The sequence below is a fragment of the Lagopus muta genome, chromosome 10, assembly GCF_023343835.1.
Source record: "Lagopus muta isolate bLagMut1 chromosome 10, bLagMut1 primary, whole genome shotgun sequence".
Lineage (NCBI taxonomy): Eukaryota > Metazoa > Chordata > Aves > Galliformes > Phasianidae > Lagopus > Lagopus muta.
In genome coordinates, this window is record NC_064442.1 from 11,645,969 (window position 1) to 11,672,510 (window position 26,542).

Here is a 26,542-nt window from a genome sequence, read left to right on the forward strand (position 1 = left end):
TAAAGCATAAGCAGCCTGGAAGAGTCTGCTCTCAGCCATCTCCGTTGTCTCCTCTGAGCTAAGTGAACTCAGCAAGCCAATTATCCTGTTAATTACTGGTGGCAGGTTTTATTTGAAGTGAATTAACCTGAGAGCTTTACGGACAACCATACCTGAATGATCTTGACTGCTTGTCCTCCAGCTCAGTCCTGATATTGTTTCCCTCAGACCTACCATCGCTGCAGTGACCTCTCACTGATATCTGCTCATCTCCTTTTCCACCTAACACTTTAAGAAGTTTTACCCCAGCCTGGAGTAGCTCCATGCCACTATTACTCAAAGAATGTCTCTGACAGCTACTGTCCCACACTAATGGGACAAAGAAATCAAATCCATGCCAGTAAGGAAAATAGATGTGCAGCACTGGGGAGCTCAGATGACCCACCTCACCCAGCACTGTGTGTCAGGTTGCTGCCTGCAGCAAGAGGGCAATGCTGAGGAGACAGGCAGCCCCCTTATCTCCCCAAGATGGTGAGGAGCCTAGAATGTGGAAGCTCTCCCTGAAAATATGTGCTTCCCATTAGATGTGAAAACTGGGCTTTAAGTGGGCAGGTCACAACTTAGTGCAACATTGCATACACAGTGTTTAACACCAGGAACTTGACAGGCAAGCATCCTCATCATATGCTTCCCTTTGTTTTCCTGCACCAATTATTCTGGGCAGGCAAATGATGGCAAAATTATTTCTCAGCAATAAGAGGAAATAGAAGGTCAAAGCCTTGCAGATGCACAGGCTTGACTTCAAAGCGTAAAATTAAGCAATAGGATTACTCACACCAGTAAAGATAAAGCTTTGTGGAGGATCAGAGTTAAGCAAGGCCTGGGTTAAGCAAAGCCAAAGCATTCTGAGAACATGGAGGAAATGATGCAGTCCCAAGCAAAGGCAAACACAAAGGTCGGCCCTGGCACTGGGCTCTGCCCATAAAGTCCCTGGAAGCCTTCCTGCTAGCATTGGTAAACGAGCCCTTAGCAACCCCATCAGACTCCATCCTGCAGCTCAGATTGAAGCCAGTGGGAGGAAAAAGCTCTGTACAAAGAACCCTTGAGTTCAGCACAGCTTGGGTGCCTTCGGATGCATTCCCACTTACTTGAAAGTTTTGGTACAGATTTAAACCTGATTTAAATTGAAATTCTAAGGAGCATCGCCCTCCGAGATAAAAATATACACCTGTGGTGTACCATGAGTGAGACTACAGTCTATGGCAATTACTTAAGCAAGAGACCATCAGAAGAGGAAACAGTGAAAGTTGCAGACATGAAGGAAACTCCCGAGAAATGCGGGTTGGCTCTGACCCAGACTGTATTTTCTGCAGCAAAAACCACCTATTTCTCAGGGAAAATACGAAGTTCTTCCCTGCTGCAGCGGAGAAGAGCACAAGATAGCACTGCTTGAGTTCATCACCACCATGACTGACCAGCAGCAGCCTGTCCTCATGCTGCTCCTTGGCCCCGGTCCCACTGTACAAACGGAGCAGAGTGAAGCCTGACTGCCACGGCAGTAAACACTGCTGCGCTCCATGGAGCACAGAACTGGACCAGAGATAACCTCCACGTGTCCAGCACACAAATCAAACATCCCAACGAGGAGTGCCTGGTCGTGTGCTCCCAGACACACACGGGTGTCATGACTCCAGGAACATAAGCTCAAGTCACAAAATCTGAGTTGCATGGAGTCCCATGTGTACACACTGAGTTCTGGTTTCTCTGCACCCTGCAGCCACTGGCCCTGTGCCACTCTGCCCTCAGCAGCTTTACTGCCCACGGTTGGGTTTACTGACACTTATTGCTTTTATCTCTTTAATCCCATTAGGAACAGACCACCAAAATCAGATCCTGTGATATGGGATGATTCTGTGACTTCAACCAATTCAACCCGCTCAGTGAGCAACTTCAATAGCAAAAATGCTTTCTTTAATTCTGTAGAGATTAAACGATGAGTCTCGTTGAAGAGGGAGACGAGCTTTAGGAATGCTGTGGCCTCAGAGCCAAGCAGCTGCCTGCAGACAGCACAGTAAGCAAGAAAGGCACTCTCGCAATGCTGGGAACCACACCAGTGGGTTTTTGTTCCATGCAGTTCCCTCCAACACTTCCTTATGTCAACCCAATGCTACAAACCCTCAGACGGAACCACTTCTTCACCAGAAGTGAAGGTCAGCTGCTGAGCTCAGCTCACTCACGCCTATGGTCCACAGGGAGACTGGGTGCTGCTTGCTGGAAGGCTCAGAAGTGACATTGCTGCAGTCACCAACACTGGGTGAGCTCACTTGAAAGATACTGGAAAGGGAGGATTGCAGCAGGGATCAAAGTGAATGAACAAATGAGTTGGTAAATAAATAAATATGTTGAACCCAGCCACACAAAACTGACACAGAAATACCTTGAGATAGCAAAGCAGTGGGCTGCAGGAAAACAGCATAAAGCAAGAACAACTCAAATCAGTGGAAAAAAAGGAATTAGAATGAAGCACATTACAATTCCACTCGATTTCCTAAGTTCCAAAACTTTTGAAAACTACTTTTGAAGGACTACTGATCTGCCATTGAAAGCATTCCGGCAGGAGGACAACACAGCCCAGGGGCACTACACACACTAAGAATGCCAGGGACACAGCCCATGGAGCACAGACACTGATGGTAACACCTCCCAGCAGAACCTGTATTCATAGCATTGCTGGGAGCGGCAATGCACAGCACAGCACAGCTCAGGCCATTACTCACATTTAGCTTTGCCAGCTCTCCATCCAACTTGAATTCACATGTCCAGATTAACTACCAGCAACGCAGAGTAGCGAGGCTGGCTACGTGGTCACTGAGTCCGGACAGACACCCTGAGACAACAGTTCAAGAGATGCCAACAAGCCCTCTGCACAGCAATCCCCACTACTGATGTACTTTCCCAGCCACTACCAGTGACACCTGGCACACACACTGGATGGTGGATGGTGGCGGCACGCTGCTCCAAGACACACACTCAGCACACAGGCAGCAGTGATGTGCTGCAAATGCATTTCCTCCTGCACCCACCAAGGCACACCTGCCACCAACGCCACGTGCTGGGTGTGGTGCTGTATTGGAAGCTCTGGTACTTTAAGGAGCTGTCCTGAATGACAATCCCGGCTGCGCCTGCCAGCATAGAAAAGATGTGAAAGTCACTCTTTCTGTGCCTGCATATGGCTCTAAAGAGGACAGGCACAGCCTCGTGCGACAGGGAACTACAGGAGCAATTCTACTGTCCTCAGTCATCCAGCACCACCGCTTTCGGAAGATGAACGCATTTTACTTTTTTGCTCTTCTTACCTCTGCACACTATGACCTTACATCCACCATCTGTGTCACTCAACCCAGAATGAGCTCTGTTGCCACTGCTTACGGAGGAACCAAACCTGACAGAGCAGCACCATGGCCCTGCCTGGGGAAGGCAGAACAGAGGGACGTGCTTCTGCAGCCTGTGCCCTGCCCTGCACAGTGTGGCCCCAGAGCCATTCGCTGTCCAGGGCAGTGAATCCAAGGTCAGTGTTTGACATTAAAGACAAATACTTCTGATTAACTCCTCATGAGAGATTTTAACTGTCATGGTAAGAACCTCCACAGAGAGGGAAATCAAGAGTAACTTCCCAAAGTTATTCCCCATAAAGCTGAGCACCACTGAGTGCTTGGGAACAACCCTGCAGCTCCACTGCTCTTTTGACCTGAATTTTTCTTCCCTTTTTGCAAAAAGTTAGCAGAGATAAATGTCCACAAGACACGGAATGGAGATGCCCACAGACACTCATCGTGATGCAGGGCGTGCACCTCCCGCCCTGGGGATGGGTTGGTGGTGCAGTACAGGTGGCTACGGACGATGGCCTTCAGAGGGCCGCACGTGGACTTCAGCAGCTTCCCGAAAGAGCTGTTGGAGATTCTCATGGCGTTCGGGCCGGTGACCCCGTGCTCCCTCCTGTTCCGCCGGCCGCTTTTCCCAGCCTTCCCGCACCAGGTGCGGCTGAGCGACGGAAACAAAGCCCCGGACAGACACGAGCCCAGCCGCTGCCCGCTCGCAGGCCAAGCCACGGTGCCGACGCGTCGCGAAGACCCGCGGGGACACGGGCCGCCGGGCCGCCGCAGACACAGGGCGAGCAGCCCGCGGGGCGCCGAGTCGCCGCCGAACGCCGACCGAAGGCGCAGCGTCATCCCGCGGGCGAGGCTGCACCGAACGCCGCTCCGCACGGCAAAGCGCCCCGGAGCCCCGCCGGCCCGCGCCCCGACCCCGCGGCGCCGCACCCCGACGGGCGGCACGCCGACCAGCACAGCGCCGCGCTCGGCCCCGCACGCGCACGCCGCCACCCCCCGCAGCGCTCAGCCCCGGTTCGGCCGCGCCGCCGGGTCCATCTTAAGGCGAGGCCCGGCCCGGCCGCCCGGCCCCCCGCCGCTCCCCGCCACCCCCAGCCCGCCGCCGCCCTACCTTGGTGTACAGCTCGGAGGCGGCCATGGCGCGGGGCGCGGCCGCGCTGCGGCGGGCGGACGGGCGGCGGCGGGAGGATGCTCAGGCGGCGGCGCGGCGCGCCATGTTGCTGCTACCTGGCGGGCTGCGGGGCCCCGCTCTGTGCATTGTGGGAGCGCGGCGGGCGGGCGGCGCTGCCTCCCACCGGCTGGCGGGCGGCGGAGTGCGGAGCGCCCCGAGAGCCGCGCCCGGCCCGGCCCGGCCCTGCCCGCCCCCGGACCCGGCTGCGCCGAGGGGGCCGGGCGGCCTGTCCCAGCCCTGCGCTGCCGGCTGCTCGTAGCTGGGCACAGTACCGCCCAGCTCGTAAGCAGAACGCTGAAGAGCTCTGGGCCCAGAGCGGCGCGCGCAGCTCCGAACTGAGGGGCTGAGAGAAATAAACGTCTCCAGAAAATGCAGCTCCCTCGTCGGAAGGGAATGCGAGCAGCACCCTCGCTTAATCAGCCCTTAATGGGTTTCCCTCAGCCCGCGTTGCAGCTCGGGTCCTTGGGATGGCAGAACTGCAGCGCTCCCATGTGCGCCCTTCGCCTTTGGGAACGCGCCCAGGCACAGAAGTGCTTTGACCTGTGACCGCCACAGCCCTGCAGAGCCCGGCCGCGTCAGCAGCAGCTCTGCGTTCCGCCGGGATCTGGACTCCCCAGCAACCTGCCCAGTCTGTCACAGGGGACAGACAGACCCGCTACGCAGATAGAGACTACTGGCTGCGGGGTAGATGGGGTCCTCCAAATCACGCCTCAAGAGGTGACTGCAGGAATGAAGACAGAGTCGTGACTGTCAGCAGGCACTCCCAACAACTGCTGCGGTCTGGCTGTACTTCACTGTTACTTGAAAGAGAGGACACGGGGAGAGAGACGAAGGAAAAATAAGGACAAGTAAGATGAAAACATGGAGCCCTACCTGTGTTCTTTGTATTAGATGCAGCTGTACAGTCTTCACAGTTAAACCAATAACTGGTTCCTGTGAATGGACATGCAGGTGAGGGGTGAGCTTTTTGGCCAAGAAGTCTGCACAGCTGCTCTTCATGTGCACCTGTGGCGAAAGAGAGATCTACACTAAAACCTATCAGTCTGCTTCCAGACATAACAAAAGAACACATCACTTGGGCTCCAGAGCAACTAAGACTATCCTACAGGTATCCTACAGCACACCTATGTATGCTGCTCCACATCTGATACTCAATGCCCTTTTTCAGGACAGCATCTATTCTATGAGAGACACTCATTTCAGGAGTTTGCCTGGCCTGTGATTACTGCATCTCAGCTGGAGCTCAGGAGCAAAACATAATTATAAGCACCAGCAGAAAATAGGTGTGAATACAAAATCCGCTATGATTTGACACAATTTGCATAAAGCTGGATTTCACACTTGTCATTAAGGACAGGAATAGGGAGCACTGAGAGTTGACAAGAAACAACCTGATTGTAATGTAGATAGATTGCTAGCTTCATTGTTACTTCAAGAAGCACCTCCTGCATCATGCATCTAATGGTAAGATTTTAATGATGTTCCCATCTCATACCTGTTAGCCTTCCTACTTGGCTGTTGTCACATCATGCCTTACATAAGGAGCAGATTCTCCATTGGCCATTCTATGATTATATGACTCTTCGAAATTCCCACGCAGATATCTTGCCCCAGTTAACTTGCTAATTCTACTAGGCAGATTGCTCTGGAACATCACATAGATGTCTTCAACAGCTTACAGAAATTCTTTCAGAGGCTTAAAACCATCACCTGAGAACTGATGTTCAGAAGGACCTACAGCTCTCGCTTGGCTCTAATTTCAGCCTCAGAGTTCAATTCCAAGAAAGCACTGCACATTTAAAAATGCTCTCAAGGAAGACTCGCACAGATGTTTCTTCTTCAACTCTATTGAGGAAACAACTCTACAGATCTTGTCGTACCAGGAATGTCAACAGCTATTCTGTACTATTGCCTAGGGATGCTGATACATTACCCAAACATACCTCTTTTATTGAAAGCAACATTGTTCTCCAATAAAATAAACTAAGGCCAACTGAAATCTGTTTTTCAGACAAAATCAGAACAAAAAGTACTAGTCCCAGTTTTAAAGCACTTATGTCTGAAGTGGGTAGCTTTGTCACTATTTTTTTCCCACCAGTCAGTGTGAAAAATAGGCTTCAGTGCCTGCTACGTTCAGACATATCTAGACTTGAATCTGTAAGGGGTGTATCACTGCTACTAGAGGAGGAATGATCAGACAACACAGTCAGTCTAACTCCACTTTTAGTTAAAACGTATTCATCCTGCTCACATGCTCTACACCATCCCCAGTCTGTTCTTTCCAGCCCACAGAATGCCCCCAGCCATCAAACAACACGTTACTGCAATTTCACCTTCCGCCTGGTGGATGTCCAGGAGCACAGTGACTGCACACCAAGCTCCTGAGGGCTGTTTTGTGCAACTGATTTAATTAGATTTGGGCATAAAGCTGTATTTGCCTGGTTTCTCTTTGCCTGACAACTGATGCCCCTCCCCACTAGAATTAGGATACTAATGCCTGTATTCCTTTGCTCTGCCTTGGCGCAGCATCTGGATGTTGCTACTCACATTGGACACCTCTGGTTGTTAGAGATGCAGGGTACAGAGGGTGTTAATATGACATGGTTGCCATCTAATTGTGTACTTATACCACGTGGATCTTGAAACTGCACAGGGACCAGTACCTCAGTCACTGTATGCGACTTTAAAAGTAGTTGGATTTTGCCCAGTATCTTGATTTCTTGGAAACTGCTGGGTTCAGGTTAATGCAGCCTACAGTGATGCAAACCTCCAAATGCCAGCTTAGCTCCCAGAAATCCCCTTCAATCAGTATAAGGGACCAAAACAATCACCTGTTACGGAGTTTTCAAACAATAAGCTTTAATTGCCTTATTAGAAAAATAAGCACTGAAATATATATAAATGTGATTACATTAAAGTAATTCTGTAGTCTAACATACTAGGAAACCAAAACCCAGTCATATTTTTCACGGTACAGAGTAGCAAGATTTAGGGTTTAGAAACTTTCCATAGAGAACAGGGAAGTATGCAGGATCATTTAGGAAACCACAGTAAAGACGAGACAACTCTCCACATTGCAATAAAAACTAAGTAGATCAATTTATTCTGTATACTATACAATGTGTAAGTTTGTAAAGAACAGTTGACATTTTTATCACCTTAACATTTTGACTGGGTGTAGTTATGTCCAACAAAATGTACTCCTTTTATACAAACACTGTCCTACTACGTAAAGTACAATGAGAGGGAAGCCTTTGGTGCTACAAATTTGGGGTGTATCCGTGAGGTTGGAATTAACTCACTTTTAACTACCTTGAATAAGATGTTGGTGCTATCTGCTATGATAAGCCTAGATGAGTACTAGTCTAATAACGAAACACTGTCTATGTTTAAAGGCAAAATATGAAAGGGACTGCCAGTCTACAGCATGGGCAGGTTTTCTTCGAAAAAGGTCATTATCAAATGGTAAAACTCATATAATACATTATGTACATACATTTGGATAGCTGAGTTATCTTGCTGGAGCAAGCTGAATGTAAGCATCAATCTGCAGTCACATTTGCTTTACTGTTACATGATTATTGGACTTCCTAAGTTTCAAATGGTGTTTAGAACCAAAACAGCTGTGCCTGCTGCTTGAGGTCAGTCAGATGGAAAGGCTCATTAACCAGTCGTCAAACTTGTTAGTATTACAGTACTTCAAATAACCTATTTCTAGTTGAATTTGTAGTAACCTTGAGAACTGCAAGTCACTGAGTGAGCAGCGAAAGAGCTTGTGTTATCCAACCAGCAGGACAAGCTGATCTGTAGCTAAGTGAGAGGAATGTTTGAATTTAAATGGCTGTTTTTTTAAACCTTCCCAAGCATCAAGAAAGCATCCACTACAGAGTAATGGAACCAGACAACACAAAGCAAGTCACCTTCAGTTGTTCAAGAGTGCTTCAGGCCCAGTCCTATCGTTCAGTTTCGATTTTCATTTGTACATAAAACAATAAAGAAGGATTTTCACATTAGGACAAACATCTACAGAAAGCAGTCTGTTTCAATATATCCAGTTTGCCTGTTATTCTTCCAGCCTAACTTCTTCCTTAAACCCAGTCAGCCCATTTCTTCGACCTGTTCTGTGAAAAATCACAAGTTCTTTACAATGCTAGTAGAAGATAAGGAATAAAAGGGCTTTCTCTAATCACAAGCAAAGGGCCACAAAGACTTGATAAGAACCAAGTTAGAAATTTCAAAAATCCTCTGGAATGACTCCTCTAAACTGAAGAGTGTACATTATATAGATACTGCTATACTTTACTCATATTCTAATCAAAGCAGGACCAAGTTAAGATTATTCATCCCATCTTGATCATTCTCTTATATTTACCATTAGAAAGCATTGCAGAAAACAGGGAGTCCTCTTTTTGACTAGCAGTCGTTTATCCTGCGAAACCTTTCTGAATATATCAACACAAAGTGCATCCTTCTGAAAACATGCATCTTCAAGAGTGGTTTCCCTTACAACACCTGCACAGGTACTTTGTTTTTATTGGATTGTTTAACAGAACTGTTTCTTTTAAGAAAATAGGATTCCATACACCAATATTTTTAAAGGGTTTCTTACACTCCCAAACAGCACCTGGCCATGATTGCCTTTATTAGAACCAATTACATTACGGATCACTACGCTTTCATATACCCAATTTCACTGAACAAATCATACTCTGCATCAGGCTATCTAACATCAACTGCCTACTCTGGCAATCTAGTACTCACCATCTGTATCATACAAACAAACCATGTTTGTTTCTATCTTCTAAAAATGAAAAATTGATAATTTCTCAATAGGTCACTATTTAAATACGTTCCAGTTCTTTTCATTTCCCAAAGCCAATGAGGGGCTGCTGCATTACAGAAAGAAAAGAGTTAGTTTACTACCACTACTACTTCAGGAGTTCAAGAAAACAAACAAACAAACAGAGTTATAGCCTTTCACTTCCAGACGTCTAAAATAGCCCAGAGACGATTGCATATCAAATCTCAGCAAGACCAGATCTGGAATTTGCCACAAGGGAAAATCTCTAACTACCTTCCATGTCACCCTACTGAGCATTTCACCTTTAAAAGCTTAAAGAGCTGCTGAACAGAAAGGGCACCTGCCTTTAAGTACAATTTTCAGATTTCTATTTGAATGCTGGACATTGTTGCCAAACAAAGTGTACAATTGCAAAAGCATAAGGCTGAGTCAAGTGTAAGTAGAAGTGTTTCACAAATTTCAGGTCTGTCATTTTTACTTTCAGTAGCAACAGTCTGGGCTCTTAGTTTCAGGCCAAGACTTGGAAAGATACAGAATCACTTGTGCTTTGATTGGCACATTATCTGCTTTTTAAAAGGTAAAATTAATAGACATTTGCAAAAGGTTGTGCAAAACTATTGTATTTACAAAAATGGCACAAGAGTGAATTCAACAGTCTATGCACATGCACACTTCATTCACATCTTCAACAAAAGTGTGTCCTAAGCTACGGAGCTGAAAAGAATACCAGCTTCAACAGGCAGTTGTCAATAAGCACTAGATTCACAAGAGTTACACCAGAATGGGCAAATATTGCCCAAGTAAAAACTCTATTGTTAAAGCTGAAACAGGTTTAAGGCCGTTCAAGTTCAAGAGCAGAAACAAAATTCAATCAGAGCCCTGTGTTTGTTTTTATACATGCTTTACCATCTAGCAACTTGTGGTCTAAACCTCTATTTTAGACAACAAACCCAAACACAGAAGAAAAACCCAACACAACTGGAGGTTATATTAAATACAAATATGCTGTAATTAAGGTGAAATAACAAAAGCAGAAACATTGAAGTTGTAAAACTTGCGATGTCACTTGCTGGAACCAGTCCTACACTAGGAAATGGGCAATATGTACATTTTCAAGTAGAATACATTGCTCTAACCAAACTTGTCCTTTTTTTTTCTTTTTAAATCAGTGCATTGTTCTTAACTAGTCCAAACACTACACGTTTTACTCTAAACAGTACTCCCTTACAATAGCAGCACATGCTACCGCTACCTGCAAAGCTGTCAGTCTCACGACTTAGTGTAAGAAAGAAAAAGGGGATGTGAGGGTGAGAAATAACTATTAAGGAGAAATAACAGGAATGAGAATTATCATGCAGTTCAGCCGTTCTTGTCAGCCAGCCAGCTTGCTAGCAACAAGAGATGGTTTCCGCTGTGGGAGATCCTGTGGAGTAGGAATATGGTCACCAGTGACTTCTGTCTTGTCAGGAGCTGCAGTAGGCAGTTGCTTATTCTTCATCTTTGCTTTAGCCATGTTGTAATCACCAGAATCAAAGTACTTTTGCTAGAAGACAAAATACACACATGATTAAAAGCCTGAAATGTTATCAGATACATAAACTGAATTCTGTGGTTCTATAGATTCGTTAAAACTTAATAGTTATAAAATGATCTCATTTAGCAAGGTAGGGCTCTACATCAATTCAAAAAAATTCAAGACTTAAGAACACAACTCTAAACATCAGTTATGGTGCAAGTTTAGTGACATATGCAGGGCCCTGACCATACACATATGTGAACATCATTCTAATCCTATTGCTCAGAGGGCTTTGCTCTACTGCAAATGAAACCTGGGGTTTGTAAATTACACTGCAGTGCACAAGTTCTTCTAGACAGAATAACCAAACAATATCTGAAGGAAAGCTGGAGAACAGTCTCTGCTTTATCATACCAGAAGATCAAAGCACCATGAAACCGCATGCTAACAAGAAAACCTTTTTTTCTGCATACATTAAAACAGTGAAACCATAATCCCTGAAATTCCCAAACCAATTATTTAGTTAAGCCAGATCTACCATGCAATCCTGCTACAAAGCATTGTGTGAAGGAAATTCTTATCCCAGGCTCCAGGATTCTTCAGAACAGAAGTGTCTGAATTTGTATAACAGCACGTCTCAGTACTTGGGCTAATAGTTAATAGCATTATCTTTAATATTCTTTGTTAGCAGCACTGCATTAAGATGAGACATGGAATTTCATCCAAAGCCCCCATCAAGTCTTTAACTGCTCAGTGTTAGGGAAATGGTTGTATTTTGTTTACATCTTACTACGAGGTCTCCTATTAACGTGCTTATAACCATGATTTGCACAGATTGTCAATTGAGGCCAAAAACCAGATTTGGGACAGAGATTTACTCTAGCAACTGTTGCTTACAATGGATAATCACCTCAGACAGAACACTCCCCATATAGCTTCACACGGACTCACTCCTCAAAGTCAGCTGAACAAAAGCCATCACGACCTGCACTTCCAGGCAGCACTGCAACTACACTCTTCATTTTGTATTAGCACACATCAGCTGCAAGACGTCCAGCAGCAGCTGCTGAACGGAAATTATTTCAACACCCAACTTGAAGAGTCTCTACCAAAGATAAGGAGGCAGGGCTGGTTTGTTTTCAAAGCAAGGCCCCCTGAAGGTGGCTTTAAATGTTCCTTTTAGAGCCTGCTAGAACCTCAAAGTCACTGAACCTTTTTTCCATGCAACCAGTGCACCTGAACCCCATATTTTACCAGCCTGTCTTCCCACAATTCAGCCCTTTTGACAAAATAATCAATTTTGCTGTTGTTTGTTTTTACTGTGCTAGAGCACCTTGGTACATCTGCAGACTAGGATTTAGTTATAATGTAACCTGATTTGGAAACAGGCTTTCATATTTTGTTCTTCAAGACTGAAGAAACCAACAAAAAACCTTTTAAACAGGAACTAGGTAATAACAGAGTTCCTCAATCTTCAGATGTGTTAACTGTTCACCCTGTCTGTATAGCAGACAGTTCCAAACAGAATCCCTCTACAGGAGCATCCATTCTTAGTATTATTCTGGAAAAAGTGTGCTAATCATGGCACATGCACACAATGTAGAACATTTCTGGACTGCAAGCAGCAATGGGCAGCATGTCCCACTCACCAAATTAAAGAAAAATCTGGGCTACAGTTAACTACATAGATTGAGAAGAATATCTGCAGGAAAAGATACCTTTCCATCTTTCAGAAATATCAGCCCATTTCTGTTTGCAGTACTCCTGTGTTCTCCTCTGATTTGCTGTGGCTTCTCACGGGTGGCCTGTATTATGGCCTCCCTTTCAAACTGATTCTACTTATATCCAGGTGTCTTCACGACACAAAAGCTATCTGACAACACGCTCACTACTGTCACTCTACTATGAACTTCAGTAATCCAGAAGTATTTATCTAGGGGTCTTACACCAAGTAAAGGTTTCCTCATTTAAGACACAGAGCATGCTAAACAAAAATAACAGAAAATAAAACATAGAAGAAAGGCATTAACAACACGTCCCAAATGGAGAACTGAAGAAGGCAGATTAAAAATCAGAACCCACACCTCCATGCCATCTTTCATCATACCAGCAGAATCCCAAATGCTGAGGCCATTGAGACGCCCACTGGCCTCCCAATACTCCCATTTAAAACTATAGCCTGTAACAAGCTTTGCATGAAGCAGAGCTACACCAAGATGAAGATCTTGCACAGATTATCTTGTTGGTTTGTTGTTTTTTTTTTTAAATCACATTTGCACTGAGTGCCAGCAGTCATCACAATTCCTTCGTGCCCAATCCTTCTGGATTGGATGCTGGTCTGTCTCCCTGAACAATCAGTACAGCACACACTTACCTCGCCTCTGGAGTGTCTACACAGACACTGAACCACTCGCCTCGTTTGGGTTGTCTTTGACCACAGAAGTCATCACCACATCTCCCACCTGCCCACCCCCAGCAGCCATTACCCACAGTGCACATGCACTACTTTGTGAGAGAAAGCTCATCCCAGACACCTGCCAACAGTAACCACTCCCCAGAGATGTTACCAGATAGCACAGAATTACATCAGCACTGAACTCCAACAGCTGGTCTGTGAAGGATTTAGACTTGGAATCACTGCGTGCACTCAAAGGCCTAGATGAGAGTAAATAACAGCACAACAGCAATGAAAGTACCTTCAGAAATAATGACAGACCAGGATTATTCTAAGAACAGAATTTTAACATGCCTGAAAAGGATTACGTCATCACTTCATGAATAATTGAATGAGAAAAGAAACACAGTTGAATAACTAAGAACATAAGAGACACTGGTCAAACGTGGAGCAAAACTGAAACCCAAATTCACTCTCCCTTCTTTCATTCTAACTTTTTGCCTGTGTGTATGTTCAGAATTACACCGCCGTTCTCCAGCCACGGATGCCAGCTGGTTGCTGTGAACTCCAAGCTGTCGCATGCTCAAACATGAACACTAACAGTGGCCATACATCTTGAAAACGCAGGAATGGTAACACGAGGTCAGCACAAAACCAGGATGGGATTCTGTCTCACAGTGTTTACTGCATTTTCTTTGTGGAAGCCCAGCACTGCCACAGTGAGCCAGCTTCTAAGCTAAGTCTTTCTTAAAATGGCAGCTGAGCCATTGGTGTTGTATGCGACTATCCTGTCAGTTCAGCATTTGTTCTGTGAACGCCTTCCCTTGAGCTTTCACAGATAAATTCACAGTGCTTCTACTCACGCAGAGAATCACAGATACCATAACTTTGGAATTTCTCATCTGTACCCTGTGGACAATAAAGAACTCACTCCTTTTTGAAGCCTCTTCCTCAAGAAGTCTGAGCCTCCTGGCTTCTGGCCCAGATGAGGGTATCTTGCTTTCAATTTTGCTTCTTCAGCTTTTTCTGGGCTGATCACCTTATCCTCCATTTCCTGAAACAAAATTAGCAAGACTTTTAAAGAAATATTACAATGAATTATTTATGTAGAATGCATCTGCAGGTAATTTACCAACACATAGATTTCTGGACACGTATTGGAATCTCTTCAACACATCTCCCTTTCATAGACAATTCGCTGTTACTAAAAGCAATCTGTTATCAGTTTTGAACAAAACAAAGGTTCTATCAGGAACAAGTGTGAAAGATGGGTAAGGACCATGGGAGTTCTCAATTACCTGCCTCATCACGAGGTTCAACATATTACTCTCGTAACAATCTAGTTTTTATGACTCTGCTGCAACTTTAAGACATTGATATCCATTGTGAAATAGCATTAAAGTAGCTCAAAAACATTTCTGCTACCATATTAATAAACATTACTGTCTTTCTCCACACTGGCCTTCTATGGGAGGCCAACACTATCTGTCATTAGAGAGATAGTTAAATGAAGACATTTCTGCAAAGAATACACATATTTATGAGAATAGTGCAAAATACAGATGTTCCAATAGATGATGTGAATACAATCGTGTGGAAAAATTGTAGTTGGTACATCAGCCTTTCATCACTGACCTCTACTTCACAGTCCTTTGCTCTGGTTCATGCAGTAATCAGATGTGAAAGCACAATTCTTTGTACTCTGTCATTTCAAAAATATTTTCCATTCAAAATAATGGTTACACTGCCTTCCAGTATTCAGCCACGGCTGTTTTTTTTGCATGCAAACCATGGCAAGTTCAGGAAAAATGTATATTGACAGTGCTGACTGCTGTACTTCTTGAACAGCAATTATCATCTGAAGTCACAGAAAGACTTTTAGTCAGGAAAGAACTGCTGCTGAAACCAGGAGGGCCTCACGTTCATCTGTGACCAAGGCTTCACTTTGAGCTGTCAGGCAGCCCCTTCAGACCCCCTTCCATCCACTTTGCGTGCTCTGCATTGCACCAACCAGCATGACTGCATGTATTCAACGTGAGTTACAGGAACAAAGTCATGGGAAAAATAACCACGCACCAATTCTTTTCCCTTCTTGTCAGTCTGTTCTTATTGGGGTCAATGTCCCCCTCAGGATCACCAAGCAGCTGCACAAGGACAGGGGAGCAGCTGGGAGCCGACCCATGAGCTTGCCCTGACTAACAACAGCTCCCAGCTCTCTAACAGTCAGCATCCCCCAGTAAGAAACCTTGCAAGCAATGTTTACAACAGACTTAAAATATGATGTCTATCTGGTTGCTCCATTACTCCAAGACCCTCTCAGAGACAGCATCTCACAACACAGCGGGAATCTGAATTAACAGTAATACCAAGGAAGGACAGAAATCCTTACAGCAGCTTGAGAGACGCTTCCACAAGGACTGGAACCAATGCTTTTTAGTTGGACAAAAACAGTCAGGCACTACAATGCAAGATGCAGATAAACAAATAAGCACCTTCCCTGACACAACACAGAGCTATACGCACTGTCTCTCACCGCACCATATCACACTAGGGAAGTGCACACTTTTCATGTGTGTATGACAAACATTCTTCACCTGCTGCTCTTGTTCATGGCAGTTTTTTTTCTAACGTGCCAACCCTGACCTCTGACTCTGGACCTTCTCAAAGAGTGTTCAGCTCCTTACAGCTAAACACTCCAACATCTGATGCTGAATCACCGGGTACTTGCTGTTGAGCCAACACGCACGGCATTTGAAGGGGCATGTTTTGCCAATACCAACCAAAGGAGATATTTTTAAGAACGGGGTCAACAATAAAGAGCTCACACAAATATGTGTTCACACACATCAAAGGAGGCATTTATGCAGACTCGCAGGGTTGACAAATCATGACACAGCAGGCAACCGAAACACCAAATACTGCATTGTGTATCAACACAGCTACAAATACAGACTGCAGTCAACTTCTCTTCATGACCCGAAACAGCTAAAACTATATAGCAGGACAAAGGGCAATACAAAGACACAACCAGCTGAAAACAGGTTCAAAATTACCTAAAACAGTTCTACAAACAACCAGCAGTCAAGCTCCAGAACTCCTCACCAGCGGATGCAGGGGACACCAAGAATGCAGATGAATTCAGACAGGCGCTGGATGCGTTCAGCTGCAGCTCAGAAGGCCTTTATACCATTGACTGAGGAGACCTGGGGTAGCTTTCAGCAGAAGATCACTGCCTGCTTGTCCTGACCTTCTATCTTCTGTGCACTATGTGGCATTGAGCTCTCTTGAAGAGGCATCATTGCTACAGAAAGGCGTTAACCCAAACCCACAAGATCAATGGTACATTAGCAGTGTTTTCCCTTGAGTTATTATAGAAGCAGCAACCAAATGACTGACAACTGATGGAGAAAAATCAAGATGTACCACGCACTTCTTCCTAGTGACAACCACACAAATTGTAATTTTAGTTCTCTATAGGAATTTCTGCACAGCTAATGAGGTCTGCTCACTTCATTAAAATGAGCTACCAGCACAGCCAGTAGTTATCTAACACATTTAAAGATGGCTTCTGCTTTTAATCTTTATGAAAAACAAGAGGTTTTCTCTCTGCTGGACAGCTGAACTGCACTACTAAGAAGAAGCCTTGTCAATCAGCGTTATGAATAAAGCTCACTCTCTTTAGTGAACGACATCAGATAAGAATATAAAGTAGAAAATGAGAAAAAACATTACAGCGGTGAACTGGGAAAAGCCAGTCTGGAAACAAGAGGTACCACAGCTAACACCTTCCTGAAAAACAGGGACTTGTATGGCAAAACCAGCATCAATTAACAAGCACGTGTTCACCACCATCTGAAGGTTTCTTTGTTGCCGAACTTCCTCCTGCCACTATCCCAAGTTTTCACACAGAGAACAGGAAGCACTGCTCTTATGGAAAGTTTCCAGTCGACATCACCCTTCACTGACCATATGTGTGAGCCTCCTGCAGCAGGCGAGAACACAAGGAAAGTCTCAACCTGCTGCCCCAAGGTTCCTCTGGGGATTCATCTTTAATAGGTACTGCAGAATGGGTTGGTCAGACAAGTACTGTGGAGCTGAGCATTAAATGCACCAATCCGACATTTTGCTTATCCAGACAAATGCTGAAGGCAAACGCTTCAAGGCCACAGTAGCAATGTGTAGCTCCGACATCACAGGATAGGAACTCAGAGAAAATCAAGTTTTATTGACTTTCAATTGTGTTGAGCGGCTGCCCTGACTACAACTAAACGAGCAGGTCAGCACGGGATCCTATCTGTCCGGCAGACAGCAGCGTTTCAGAGCAGCACACCAGCACCGCATTTCAGGACTTCAGACCCAAACTTCGTCGGCATCAGCGCCGGCCCGCTGACATCCCCAGAACACGCTAGAAGGCAGCAGCACAACGAACGCCGCCGCACGTCGGAGCGCTCCGGTTACAGCGCTATCCAGCGGCGCCGCGCAGCCCGGCCGTCGCTCGGAGCTTCTCCCGCCAGTGCGGAGAACACCGCGCTGAGGGAACCGGGCCCCGCTCCATTCCAACTCACGAACCTTCCCCCCCTGCGTGACTAACGTGTATCGAGACGGTGAATTATCAAACAAAAACTTCAGACCGCCGGGACGGACGGCTCTTTTCCCTCCGGAGCCCCTCACAGCGGCGCACCCGTGTTTCGTAACTTCTCCGCCGGCAGCGGCTGTGGGGCCGGCAGCCGGCGATCAGCGGTGCCCACATGGCACGGACGGCTCCGGGAGCCGCCGCCGCGAGGGCGAAGCGTGGCCGAGAGCATCTATGGTCGCGAGCGCCGACAGCGCGGCCGCCGTTCTCTGAAAGCCTTCGGCAGCGCGAGCCGCGGGCGGCCATTGTCTGTGAAGCTCCACCGCCGGGGGCACGGCCGGGCCGAGCACGGGGTTATGGAGGGACGGCGCGGCGCCGGGGTTCCCGCGGGCCGAGGCCCTCCAGCGCGGACGGGAGCGCCGCGTGCCGCCCGGAGCGCAGCGCGGGGCCCAGAGCGGCGGTGCCGCTCAGTCGCGGACGCCGAGCGAGGGCAACGGGGACCGACCGCTCATCCGCTCCCAGGCTCAGGCCCCCTCCCCCCGGGCTCCCGACGCTGCCCTCTGAGCCGCTCCCCGGCGCCTCCGCTCCGCCTCGCAAGGCGCGGACGGAGGCAGGGAAGCGCCCCGCGCGGGCCCGTTCCGCTCCAGAGTGCCGCCGCCACCCACCTTCTGCTCCTCGGCCGAGGCGGGCTCGGGGCTCTCAGCAGACATGGCGCCGCGGCAGCAGCACGGCGGGCGGGGCGCCGCTCCTCCGCGCAGCGCAGCACAGCGCTCCTCCGCCTCCGCACAAGATGGCGGCGGCTCACAGGACGGCGCGCCGGCGGGACCACACTTCCTCCGCGCTCAGCCTCCCGTCGCGCGGAGCCACGCGCCCGGCGTCTCTCGGGGGCAGCTTCCGGCGTTGGCCCCGCCCTCCGTTACGTCACGCCGACTTCCGGGCCGTACTGGGTTACCGGAAGTGCTGCCGCGTTCTCCTCGGAGCCGCGCTCGTTCGGGCGTTCTGTGGGAGGAGCGCGGGTGGCGGCGAGGCGCTTAAACGCGTCCTCGCGGGCTGTGGGTGTGGCGTTACCGCGCTGTGCCCAGCGATCAAGGAAACCACAGCGGTTCCTTGAAATTGTGCTTTAAGAGAATAAACGTAAAGCATCCAGCACAAAGATGTCCGTGAGTTAAAAACCTCAGGAACTACACAAGCGCTTCGCATGATATAGGAGCACATAAGGAATGTGTAGGATCGCAGATGACTGACAGCTGGCCCGTTTCCCTGAGTTCAAACAAGAGTGAGAGCCGGGCACGACAGAAGCTGTGCAATGAGGCAAGATGAAAACAAGTTGACACCCTCTGATACTGAAAAAACAAGTATTGTAATGGCATCATTAAGAGAAGTTTCATAACGAGACGTACCTACCCATCCTTCTACACTAATGGACACAGAGAGGCCCTGCTTGTCCAGCTTGAGGCATTTCAAAAGATTCAGCCCAAAGGGAGGAAACGAGGAGCCAGAATGACGAGGCAGAAAATGTACAAAGCAAGGCTGGCTGAGCAGTCTGCCGTTGTTTCAGATATAGAAAATAAAATTGAGGAAGAGCATATGGGAAGTAAACTCTTCTTTGCTTACTGTGAAAAGAACAAGTAGTACCTGACTTCATTAGCAAGCTCAAGTTGGACATTAGAAAAAACTCTCTCAGTAAGTGAAGTTCAGCTAGACAGGATGTCTGTGACTTCCATCACTAGAGGCCCTCAAGCCACTTGGAAACATTTGTAAAAAAGTAATTTCATAAGGCTGAACCTATTGAAGAGCAAACAGAAAAAGCAGATGGCCTCTTAATATTAGTCTAGTCTCAGTCCTTTCTTGACTGATGCAGAGAAAGTCACATGGAGCAGAGTTCACGTTTTGCAAACGTTTAACATTTATCCATGTGTGTCTTTAATGAGTTGTGCAACTCAACTGTGAATGGAAAATTACTTCAAGTTGCACATGGATAACCCGAGGCCACTTTCATTCTGAATGGCAGTGTACAAGGACTCAGTGCAGTTTGACTCTTTAAGTCAATACAAAGTCACTACATGGACATGACTTGTAGTGACTGTATCTCCAAAACCCACACTTCTCTGCTGTTCAAGACAAATAAATATATTACTCCAAAGAGAGGAAATGATGGATTGAACAAGTCATTTAAAGATACAGACATAAAATCATTGCACATCGTCAGTGCAAAATACAAGGTTAATCCACTAAAGGTGAATTATGACTTTTAATGAGAAGTGTCCTTTTCCTGTCCCCTTGTACCATCAGGTACACAAGCAGATGCGCACCATGACACAGACAAGTACTTCTAGGATACATGCTGTTTGCTCGTGACTGAACACACAGAGAAACTAGGATGCACTCCCATTATACTACATTAGGTCCCAGTTACATATGCAGTACAACTGCAGGTGTACTCGATTCTTCTGCTACCAAGAAACCTTTCTCAGCCCTACAGGACACCCAAATGACTAGAAACTGCAAGCAATTTCCTTGTACAATTTCTCCCAAGTTTCATTAAAACAAATGCTGATCTTTGAAAACCCACTGTAACGGGGAAAAATACTGCTTCAGCTGAAACAGGTTCAGTAACATTTGGGTTCTGCCCTTCTATAGCAGCAGTCATTTGAATACATGAGAAAGTCGATAAGTATCATCTGGAAAGTCTGGTCTCCCTTACTGTCCCTGGCAGACTTCCTGGAGATTTTGTGGTGCTCTGACTTCTCAGCCCATCTGAGAGCAGCACTGAACATACAACACACACATTCACTCGTTCTCCAGTCTTCATCAGATAAGGATGTTACACTCCCAGATGTGAAGGTCACCTTTCACATTACTGACACTACGAAAAAGCACAGCGATATAAGGAAAAACATTATCCAAGGTAAGACAGCAGAGAAACCCCGAGATCTTTGGCAAGCGTTATAAAGCTTCATTTTCATTATGAAATATATACTTCAAATATAGTCAAATGCTTCTAGCTTTATTTCTCTCAGTTACACAGTTTAACACTTAGCATAAACTGTTTATCTGATTGTGATTTGTTTTGGGAATACATGTATTGGAAAGCATTTATATGCCCAACATAGCATCTCTAGTAAAACTTTATATAGCCACCTAGTGGCCTACATGGAATTGACCTATTAAAAATATTTAGGATTACATGAAGATCCTCCTTATCTAAAAATAAAACAAAGTACATGTTCCATAGCTTTTGCATATATTTAAGATATAAATGCTAATTTGTTTGCACAGTACATCCTTCAGCACAATCTGAGAAATCAAGTGTGGAAGGTGGGAATTATATGAAACACCAACAGACAGCAAAGTCAATGTGGCTGTTTTGGAAAGAAAGGAATGGAGGGAGCTAAACATGAATTGAATCAAAGATGTGAATGCAAGGGTAAGTAAACAAACATTCCACACCATGGTTGCAAGTGTTATTAAATCTGTATGAGAGGAAAAAGAAAGAAGGGTACCATTAAGGAGAAAAAAGAAAGCTGAATGCTTGCATAGTATGAAATGTTATGGAAATTCAGCTGTTGTCCCCATTTTCAATAACTTAAATGAATATCACTTAAAACATCACACAGATTAAAGACATCTGTATATATTTCAGATTCAATATTAATGCCAAAAATACATAGTATGATTTTACATAGGATTTATGCTACATTAGAACACTAAAGACAAACATCACTTGAGTATTAAATGAAACATTAAATATTAAATAACTGAAAAATAAAATAAAAAGTGTAAACACTAAGCTAACTTAGGAAATTGCTATTGCAACACATCCAATGAAGTGGTTTTAAACAGTACAAAAAGATTAGAAGTACGCTTCCAGTCTACATGGAATACACAAAGCTCATTCCAGAAACCTGTCACAAAACTGGTCCGGGATCACACAAGAACCTTCTCTCTCCAGCACTATCCTCATTGCTTTTCAGATTTAATTTTATACAGCTTTACCAATTTTCTCTTGCACGGAGCAATCAACAGTAAAACGAATACTTCAGTTTGCCACTGTCTGCTAACATCTTGGGGAAAACTGAGGGTTTGTTGGAGATTCAGTGTAAGATTTGAGTTCGTATGCAGCGCCGCTATCAACTTCCATGGACTTCCGAGAGAACAGGAGCCTAACGTCTCGGTGGAGGTAGATCTTTCCAGATTTAGAACTCTGGAACCTGAAAAGACATGGACAGATATATTATGTATAACATGCATGTACACCAATCTGAAAAAGATTAACTTCAAGTACTGATGAATTATATGCGGAACTTTAAGAAGTTAAGGCCAAAAAACCCACGTGAACATCAAATGAGCTCTTAAGTAAGCAGCAGGTTAAAATGAAAGAAAGAATAACGTTTCCTATCTATTTTTTCTATCCAAACCTGCCAGAAATGTGCCAGTATCATTTGGCCTAAAATTTAACAGCTATAGGTAAGACATAATTTGCATTTTAGAGAACAGCAGTCTATAGTCTTCATCTGGCTTAAGAACTCCTTAATTCCCTTTCCTCACCCAAGAAGAACAGAAGATCAAGGAATATTTCTTATGGCAGCTGAACATCACTATCAGTATGCCACAGTCACAGAGAACAGCTATTGTGGTAGGAATTAGGAAGAGAAAAGAAAGAACACAGAGAAATGCTCACATAAAACCACACTCTGCACTATCACATCAATTTGAATAGAATTTGCACAATTTTTAATAAGCATTTACTCACAGACCATACTAAAGCAAGAGCAGCATCTCTATCATAGATGCAGACAATCAGATTCAAATTCTGAGAGGAGTGAGAAAGACAACAGCAGACCCAGAGGAGCTGCAGAATCACTGCTTTCTTTGCCACAGTTTCACTCAGCAGAGAGGCAGAACAGCCCATAACCATCCATACAGCCAGACAGAAAAAACTTCTGCTCTTCCAGATACGCTGCCAAGGGCATTAAAAGTAGTGAGATCTAGCAGAATGCCCCTACTGGCCCCAAAGTGCTCCCATCCATCATTTAGTTGCTTCGTGTTGTCAGTACGAAAGCCTTCATCTGGCAGGCAAAGAAGAGAAGTTTCTATCCTGAGAGGAAATTCTGAAGGACAGCAAACAAAGGAAGAGAGTAAAAGAGATGAGGAGCCAACTGAACACTGCAAAAAGCCAGCATGTAGCACATAATGCATTTTTAAATTAAAAACATTACTGAAAGATCTTCCGAAGCACAAGTACGATGGACTACATTAGCTCATATGGAATAGATAGATCTAGTTATCAGAGCATTATTGTAAACTATGCCTGAATTATTCTCATTTTACACAGGGATCCATAAGGAGATTATCAAGGTCTGTTTTTAAATCATCTCAAGCTTGTTATTTTCAAGTAGTACGAATCCTGTCAGATTCCCTTTGCTCAGTAAATATGGCTCCCCTGCAACTGGGCTTTTCTGAGCGTGACATTTCACGAAGATCGGAGGAGGATGAGTGGGAGATGGTAATTAAGTTTGGGAGATTCTTCTGATTTATGCTTCCATTGCCTCTATTTTTTGAGAAGTACTTTTCACAGTCACTGGGATGTGTGGCCTCAGGTTTTCACATGTGCAAGTGCGTGGGAATTCACAGCAGACAATCACACACACCCCTGCGGGTGGCAGCGCAGTGGCCAGCACAGGACTGGCCCTGGAGCTGTGGCAGTTCCAGTGGTTTTGTGTAAGGGAATCAAGAAAAACACAGCAGACATTTCTGACAGATGGTGTCCTAGGAACAGCACCAATGTACAAATATAGGAAGGCTTAAAAACACAAATAACAGATGAGCTAGGAAGACTGGCAGAGGAAAAGAAGCTAAGTGATGAACACGACTGGAGAAATGACAAATGAGCTCAAAAACCTCAGGGTATCAACAGGCCATCAGAATTCACAAAGAACAGAGTCAGCCACAGGAACAGGATGCAGCAGAACAGCCCTAAAAATGGACGTTGGAAGATCTTTTCTTTTTGCAGGAGGAAAAGACAATACAGCACAATCTATAAAATCTTTAAATAAAGCTGTGAACAAAGAATGGAAAATAACACATTTCCTGATCAGGAAAAATGCTGAGAGATCAGAAAGATCAGAAAGAAACCATTAAGTCAGGAGCAGCAGATATCTTCAGTTTCCATCAGCAACATCTTTGGCCACATCAGGAAAACATTAAAAAAAGAAATTTCTCAGCACCCTGTGGAACTGCTGCATTGAAGCATTGGTTTGAAGAGTTCCCCCACCTCAGTAACTCAGTAACACCCAGCCAATGAAAAAAATGAGCCCCATCAGCCACTGAGCAACAGCCATTATGCTCCGTCCAATTAAGAGATAGCATGTCAGTAGCTACAACAGCTGACCAAGCCTTAGAAACCTGAAAAGCATGGAGCTGTGGGCAGGTTCTCTGTTCAACTGCTTTTTCCAGGGGGTGTCAGAGTACAATCCAGAAACCAGCTGACTGTCGCCATCATGGCACAGCTGGGCTCTCACTTCTGTGCTTACACAGACTTGATTACAACACAGAAGTCTTTGTTTGGCATGCAACACAACTTTTCTGTTGTTTTTAAGATGCTCCAAAGCATCTTCAAGAGACTTCTAAAATTGTATCAACCCCTGACGGCTGTATAAGAATCCTTTGCTCTCTGAACATATTGCCTATTATGTCAGGACTGCAGCTGCACAATGCAGTCTAATGGCATGCTGAACAATCTCAAATGTACAAAACGGTGTACGTAGAAGTTGCATAAGCACTGTATGTGAGCAGAAGTTGCATAAGCACTGTACCTGATGCTCTAAAGAGCGCTGCAGAGATTCTGGCCGCCCATTTAAAGTTCCAGATCTATAAAATTACCACTTGCAAAGAAGGTGTTCATAATGTGAGTGCTGACAGCTGTAATTGAGGCCTCACAAGCAGATCCTACCACAGCACAGATTAACATTTGGGACTTCACTATGTTGGTTGGTTTTCTCTGAACAAAACTTCAACATGAACTTCAGCAGCATGTTTTCAGAAAGTACTGCAACTGAACCTGAAAGACTGCTTTAAGGAGTATTAAGAAAATCTTTGTAATTTAGCTTTGTTTAGTTTTATACGCAAGTTTTCAGCAGGATGGGTTTGAGGAAACTTGTCTACTTTTAATCATTTTCTGATCCTATTACAGATTTAAAAGTAACATATATGAACGATAAGATACTCACACCTTTTGTTTTTCCAGCCAGAAATGGTTACATTTGCAATTATGTGTTTTACATTATACATTAAAAACCTCCATCAGAATGCAGAAAGCTGGACTAAATCATACAGGTATTGCAGATATTTCTGAAATATATATATTTCAGGTATTTCAGGTATTTCACTAAAAGCAGCAGAATTGCTACATGTCTGTCTCAGCAGAAGACTGCAGACGTACGGGCTGTAAGAGACTACAAAGAAGAAAGCAGGCTTGCTTTGGGTCTGTGTAAAACAAACCTACCACCTACATGAAAGCAGAAACTAAAAGTTAGGTACAGTAAGTTAGTGTGGCCTGACAGGACAAATTTCACTCCAGACTAAAATTCAGAATGAAAGCACAGTTCAATGCCAACACTCATCTTTTCTGCCTGCTGACTTTCATTTAACAGGAAACGTTGGTCTGGGATCACTGTTAGATACAACTGTGCTTTCAAGCCTGCTAATGCCACTAAGTAGTGAAAACTTCCCAAGTAATTCTACAAGTTAAACTAAGAGATCTGACTGTTCAGCCTGCTAGCTTTAAAACATCAGCAGCCACCGGGTTTTAAAGAGCTGCAATGTAAGCACCAGGTCTGTGTACGTGCGTTCAATGCAGTAACACAGGCACAAGTCTGCAAACTGATGAAGGACAAAGCACTTCCAGTTGCAGCCTTCAGAACACCCCAAAGCAGTCACACCACACCTGGTTTCAGGCAGTGCTTTGTATGTCCTGTAAGGAAGATGTGGTGAACATTTCATAAAGTGAAAGGTGCCTCAGTGGCACTCAGTCACAAAAGAAGTTGTTAGATTTCTGCCACTAAACACTACACATTTAGTAGTGATTCCAAATGCTTTTCATGTCAGAACCTGTTCCTGTCAGGCCTGTGTGCACACAACGTTCTCCACGCTGACCCTTGCTCTGGCTCCTGCCGTGTTACGGCACGTGCACTACTCCTTGTAACCTCACAGCAGGTCTGTGATCCAGCCAGAACTCAGTCTCTTCTGGGGAGAAAACACTCAAAAGTTTGACAAGACTATAAAAATGTCAGGAAAGAACTTTATATTTTATCTCTGTTCCTCCCAAGCAGAAGCCAAACTGTTTATTAGCTTTTCACCCTCTATTGTCTGTTTGAAATACCAAATCAACAGCGTTCTTTTTTTCTTAAATAAGCCTGCAGGCAGACAGGCTGCTGGCAAAGGCAGTGAGAGGTGCTTTGGCAGGTACTTGGATTTCTCCTTTCAACCTTTTCTTGCGAGCTCCCAGCAGCTCACCTCAGATGGATGAGGTAGCGTAGCAGCCTTTCTTCAGTCTGTTGGCTGTTTTCCTTACTGACAGTCCGCTTGACTTCTCGTCTCACAGGAACAGAGAAAGTTCTTTGCCGTAGGAATGTCTGATGATTAGCTGGCATCTCTCTTAAGTCGTAGATCACCACAAACATCTTCACCACAGTTTTGTTAGGGTTAAATAAGGTCTGA

General features: G+C 45.2%; 3 protein-coding genes across 15 annotated transcripts in view; all 3 read right to left on the minus strand.

Annotated features, from left to right (window-relative positions):
• Positions 1 to 6,589, minus strand: part of MYO5A (myosin VA) — a 96,511-nt gene extending 89,922 nt beyond the window's left edge. For 2 of the 9 annotated variants that reach the window (XM_048956853.1, XM_048956851.1), the window contains exon 1: positions 5,413 to 6,587. In XM_048956853.1, the coding sequence (XP_048812810.1) occupies positions 5,413 to 5,538 (126 nt within the window). In that variant the 5' untranslated portion in view covers positions 5,539 to 6,587. Of the gene's footprint in view, positions 1 to 4,479; positions 4,576 to 5,412 lie in introns of those variants that run through there. The other 7 variants (XM_048956852.1, XM_048956850.1, XM_048956849.1 and 4 more) reach the window with 6 other exon arrangements.
• Positions 6,590 to 7,373: 784 nt separating this feature from the next.
• On the minus strand, positions 7,374 to 18,725 carry ARPP19 (cAMP regulated phosphoprotein 19). The gene is made up of 3 exons (XM_048956914.1): positions 18,490 to 18,725; positions 14,183 to 14,305; positions 7,374 to 10,883 (listed from the first exon to the last, which is right to left on the minus strand). The coding sequence occupies exons 1-3, from the start codon at positions 18,532 to 18,534 to the stop codon at positions 10,713 to 10,715; spliced, it is 339 nt and encodes a 112-aa protein (XP_048812871.1). The 5' UTR covers positions 18,535 to 18,725; the 3' UTR covers positions 7,374 to 10,712.
• Positions 18,726 to 21,442: 2,717 nt separating this feature from the next.
• Positions 21,443 to 26,542, minus strand: part of ATOSA (atos homolog A) — a 42,931-nt gene continuing 37,831 nt past the window's right edge. For all 5 annotated transcript variants that reach the window (XM_048956867.1, XM_048956868.1, XM_048956866.1 and 2 more), the window contains exons 11-12: positions 26,339 to 26,538; positions 21,443 to 22,035 (exon numbers count right to left, since the gene is read on the minus strand). In XM_048956867.1, coding sequence (XP_048812824.1) covers positions 21,882 to 22,035; positions 26,339 to 26,538 — 354 coding nt within the window. In that variant the 3' untranslated portion in view covers positions 21,443 to 21,881. The remainder of the gene's footprint in view (positions 22,036 to 26,338; positions 26,539 to 26,542) is intronic.

Coding starts and splice junctions, on each gene's coding strand:
- ARPP19 (XM_048956914.1), bottom strand. CDS start 18,534: ATGTCTGCTGAGAGCCCCGAGCCCGCCTCGGCCGAGGAGCAGAAG. Junction 14,306..18,489: donor CCTCGGCCGAGGAGCAGAAG/GTGGGTGGCGGC, acceptor ATTTTGTTTCAG/GAAATGGAGGATAAGGTGAT. Junction 10,884..14,182: donor GGAAGAGGCTTCAAAAAGGA/GTGAGTTCTTTA, acceptor TTTGTCTTCTAG/CAAAAGTACTTTGATTCTGG.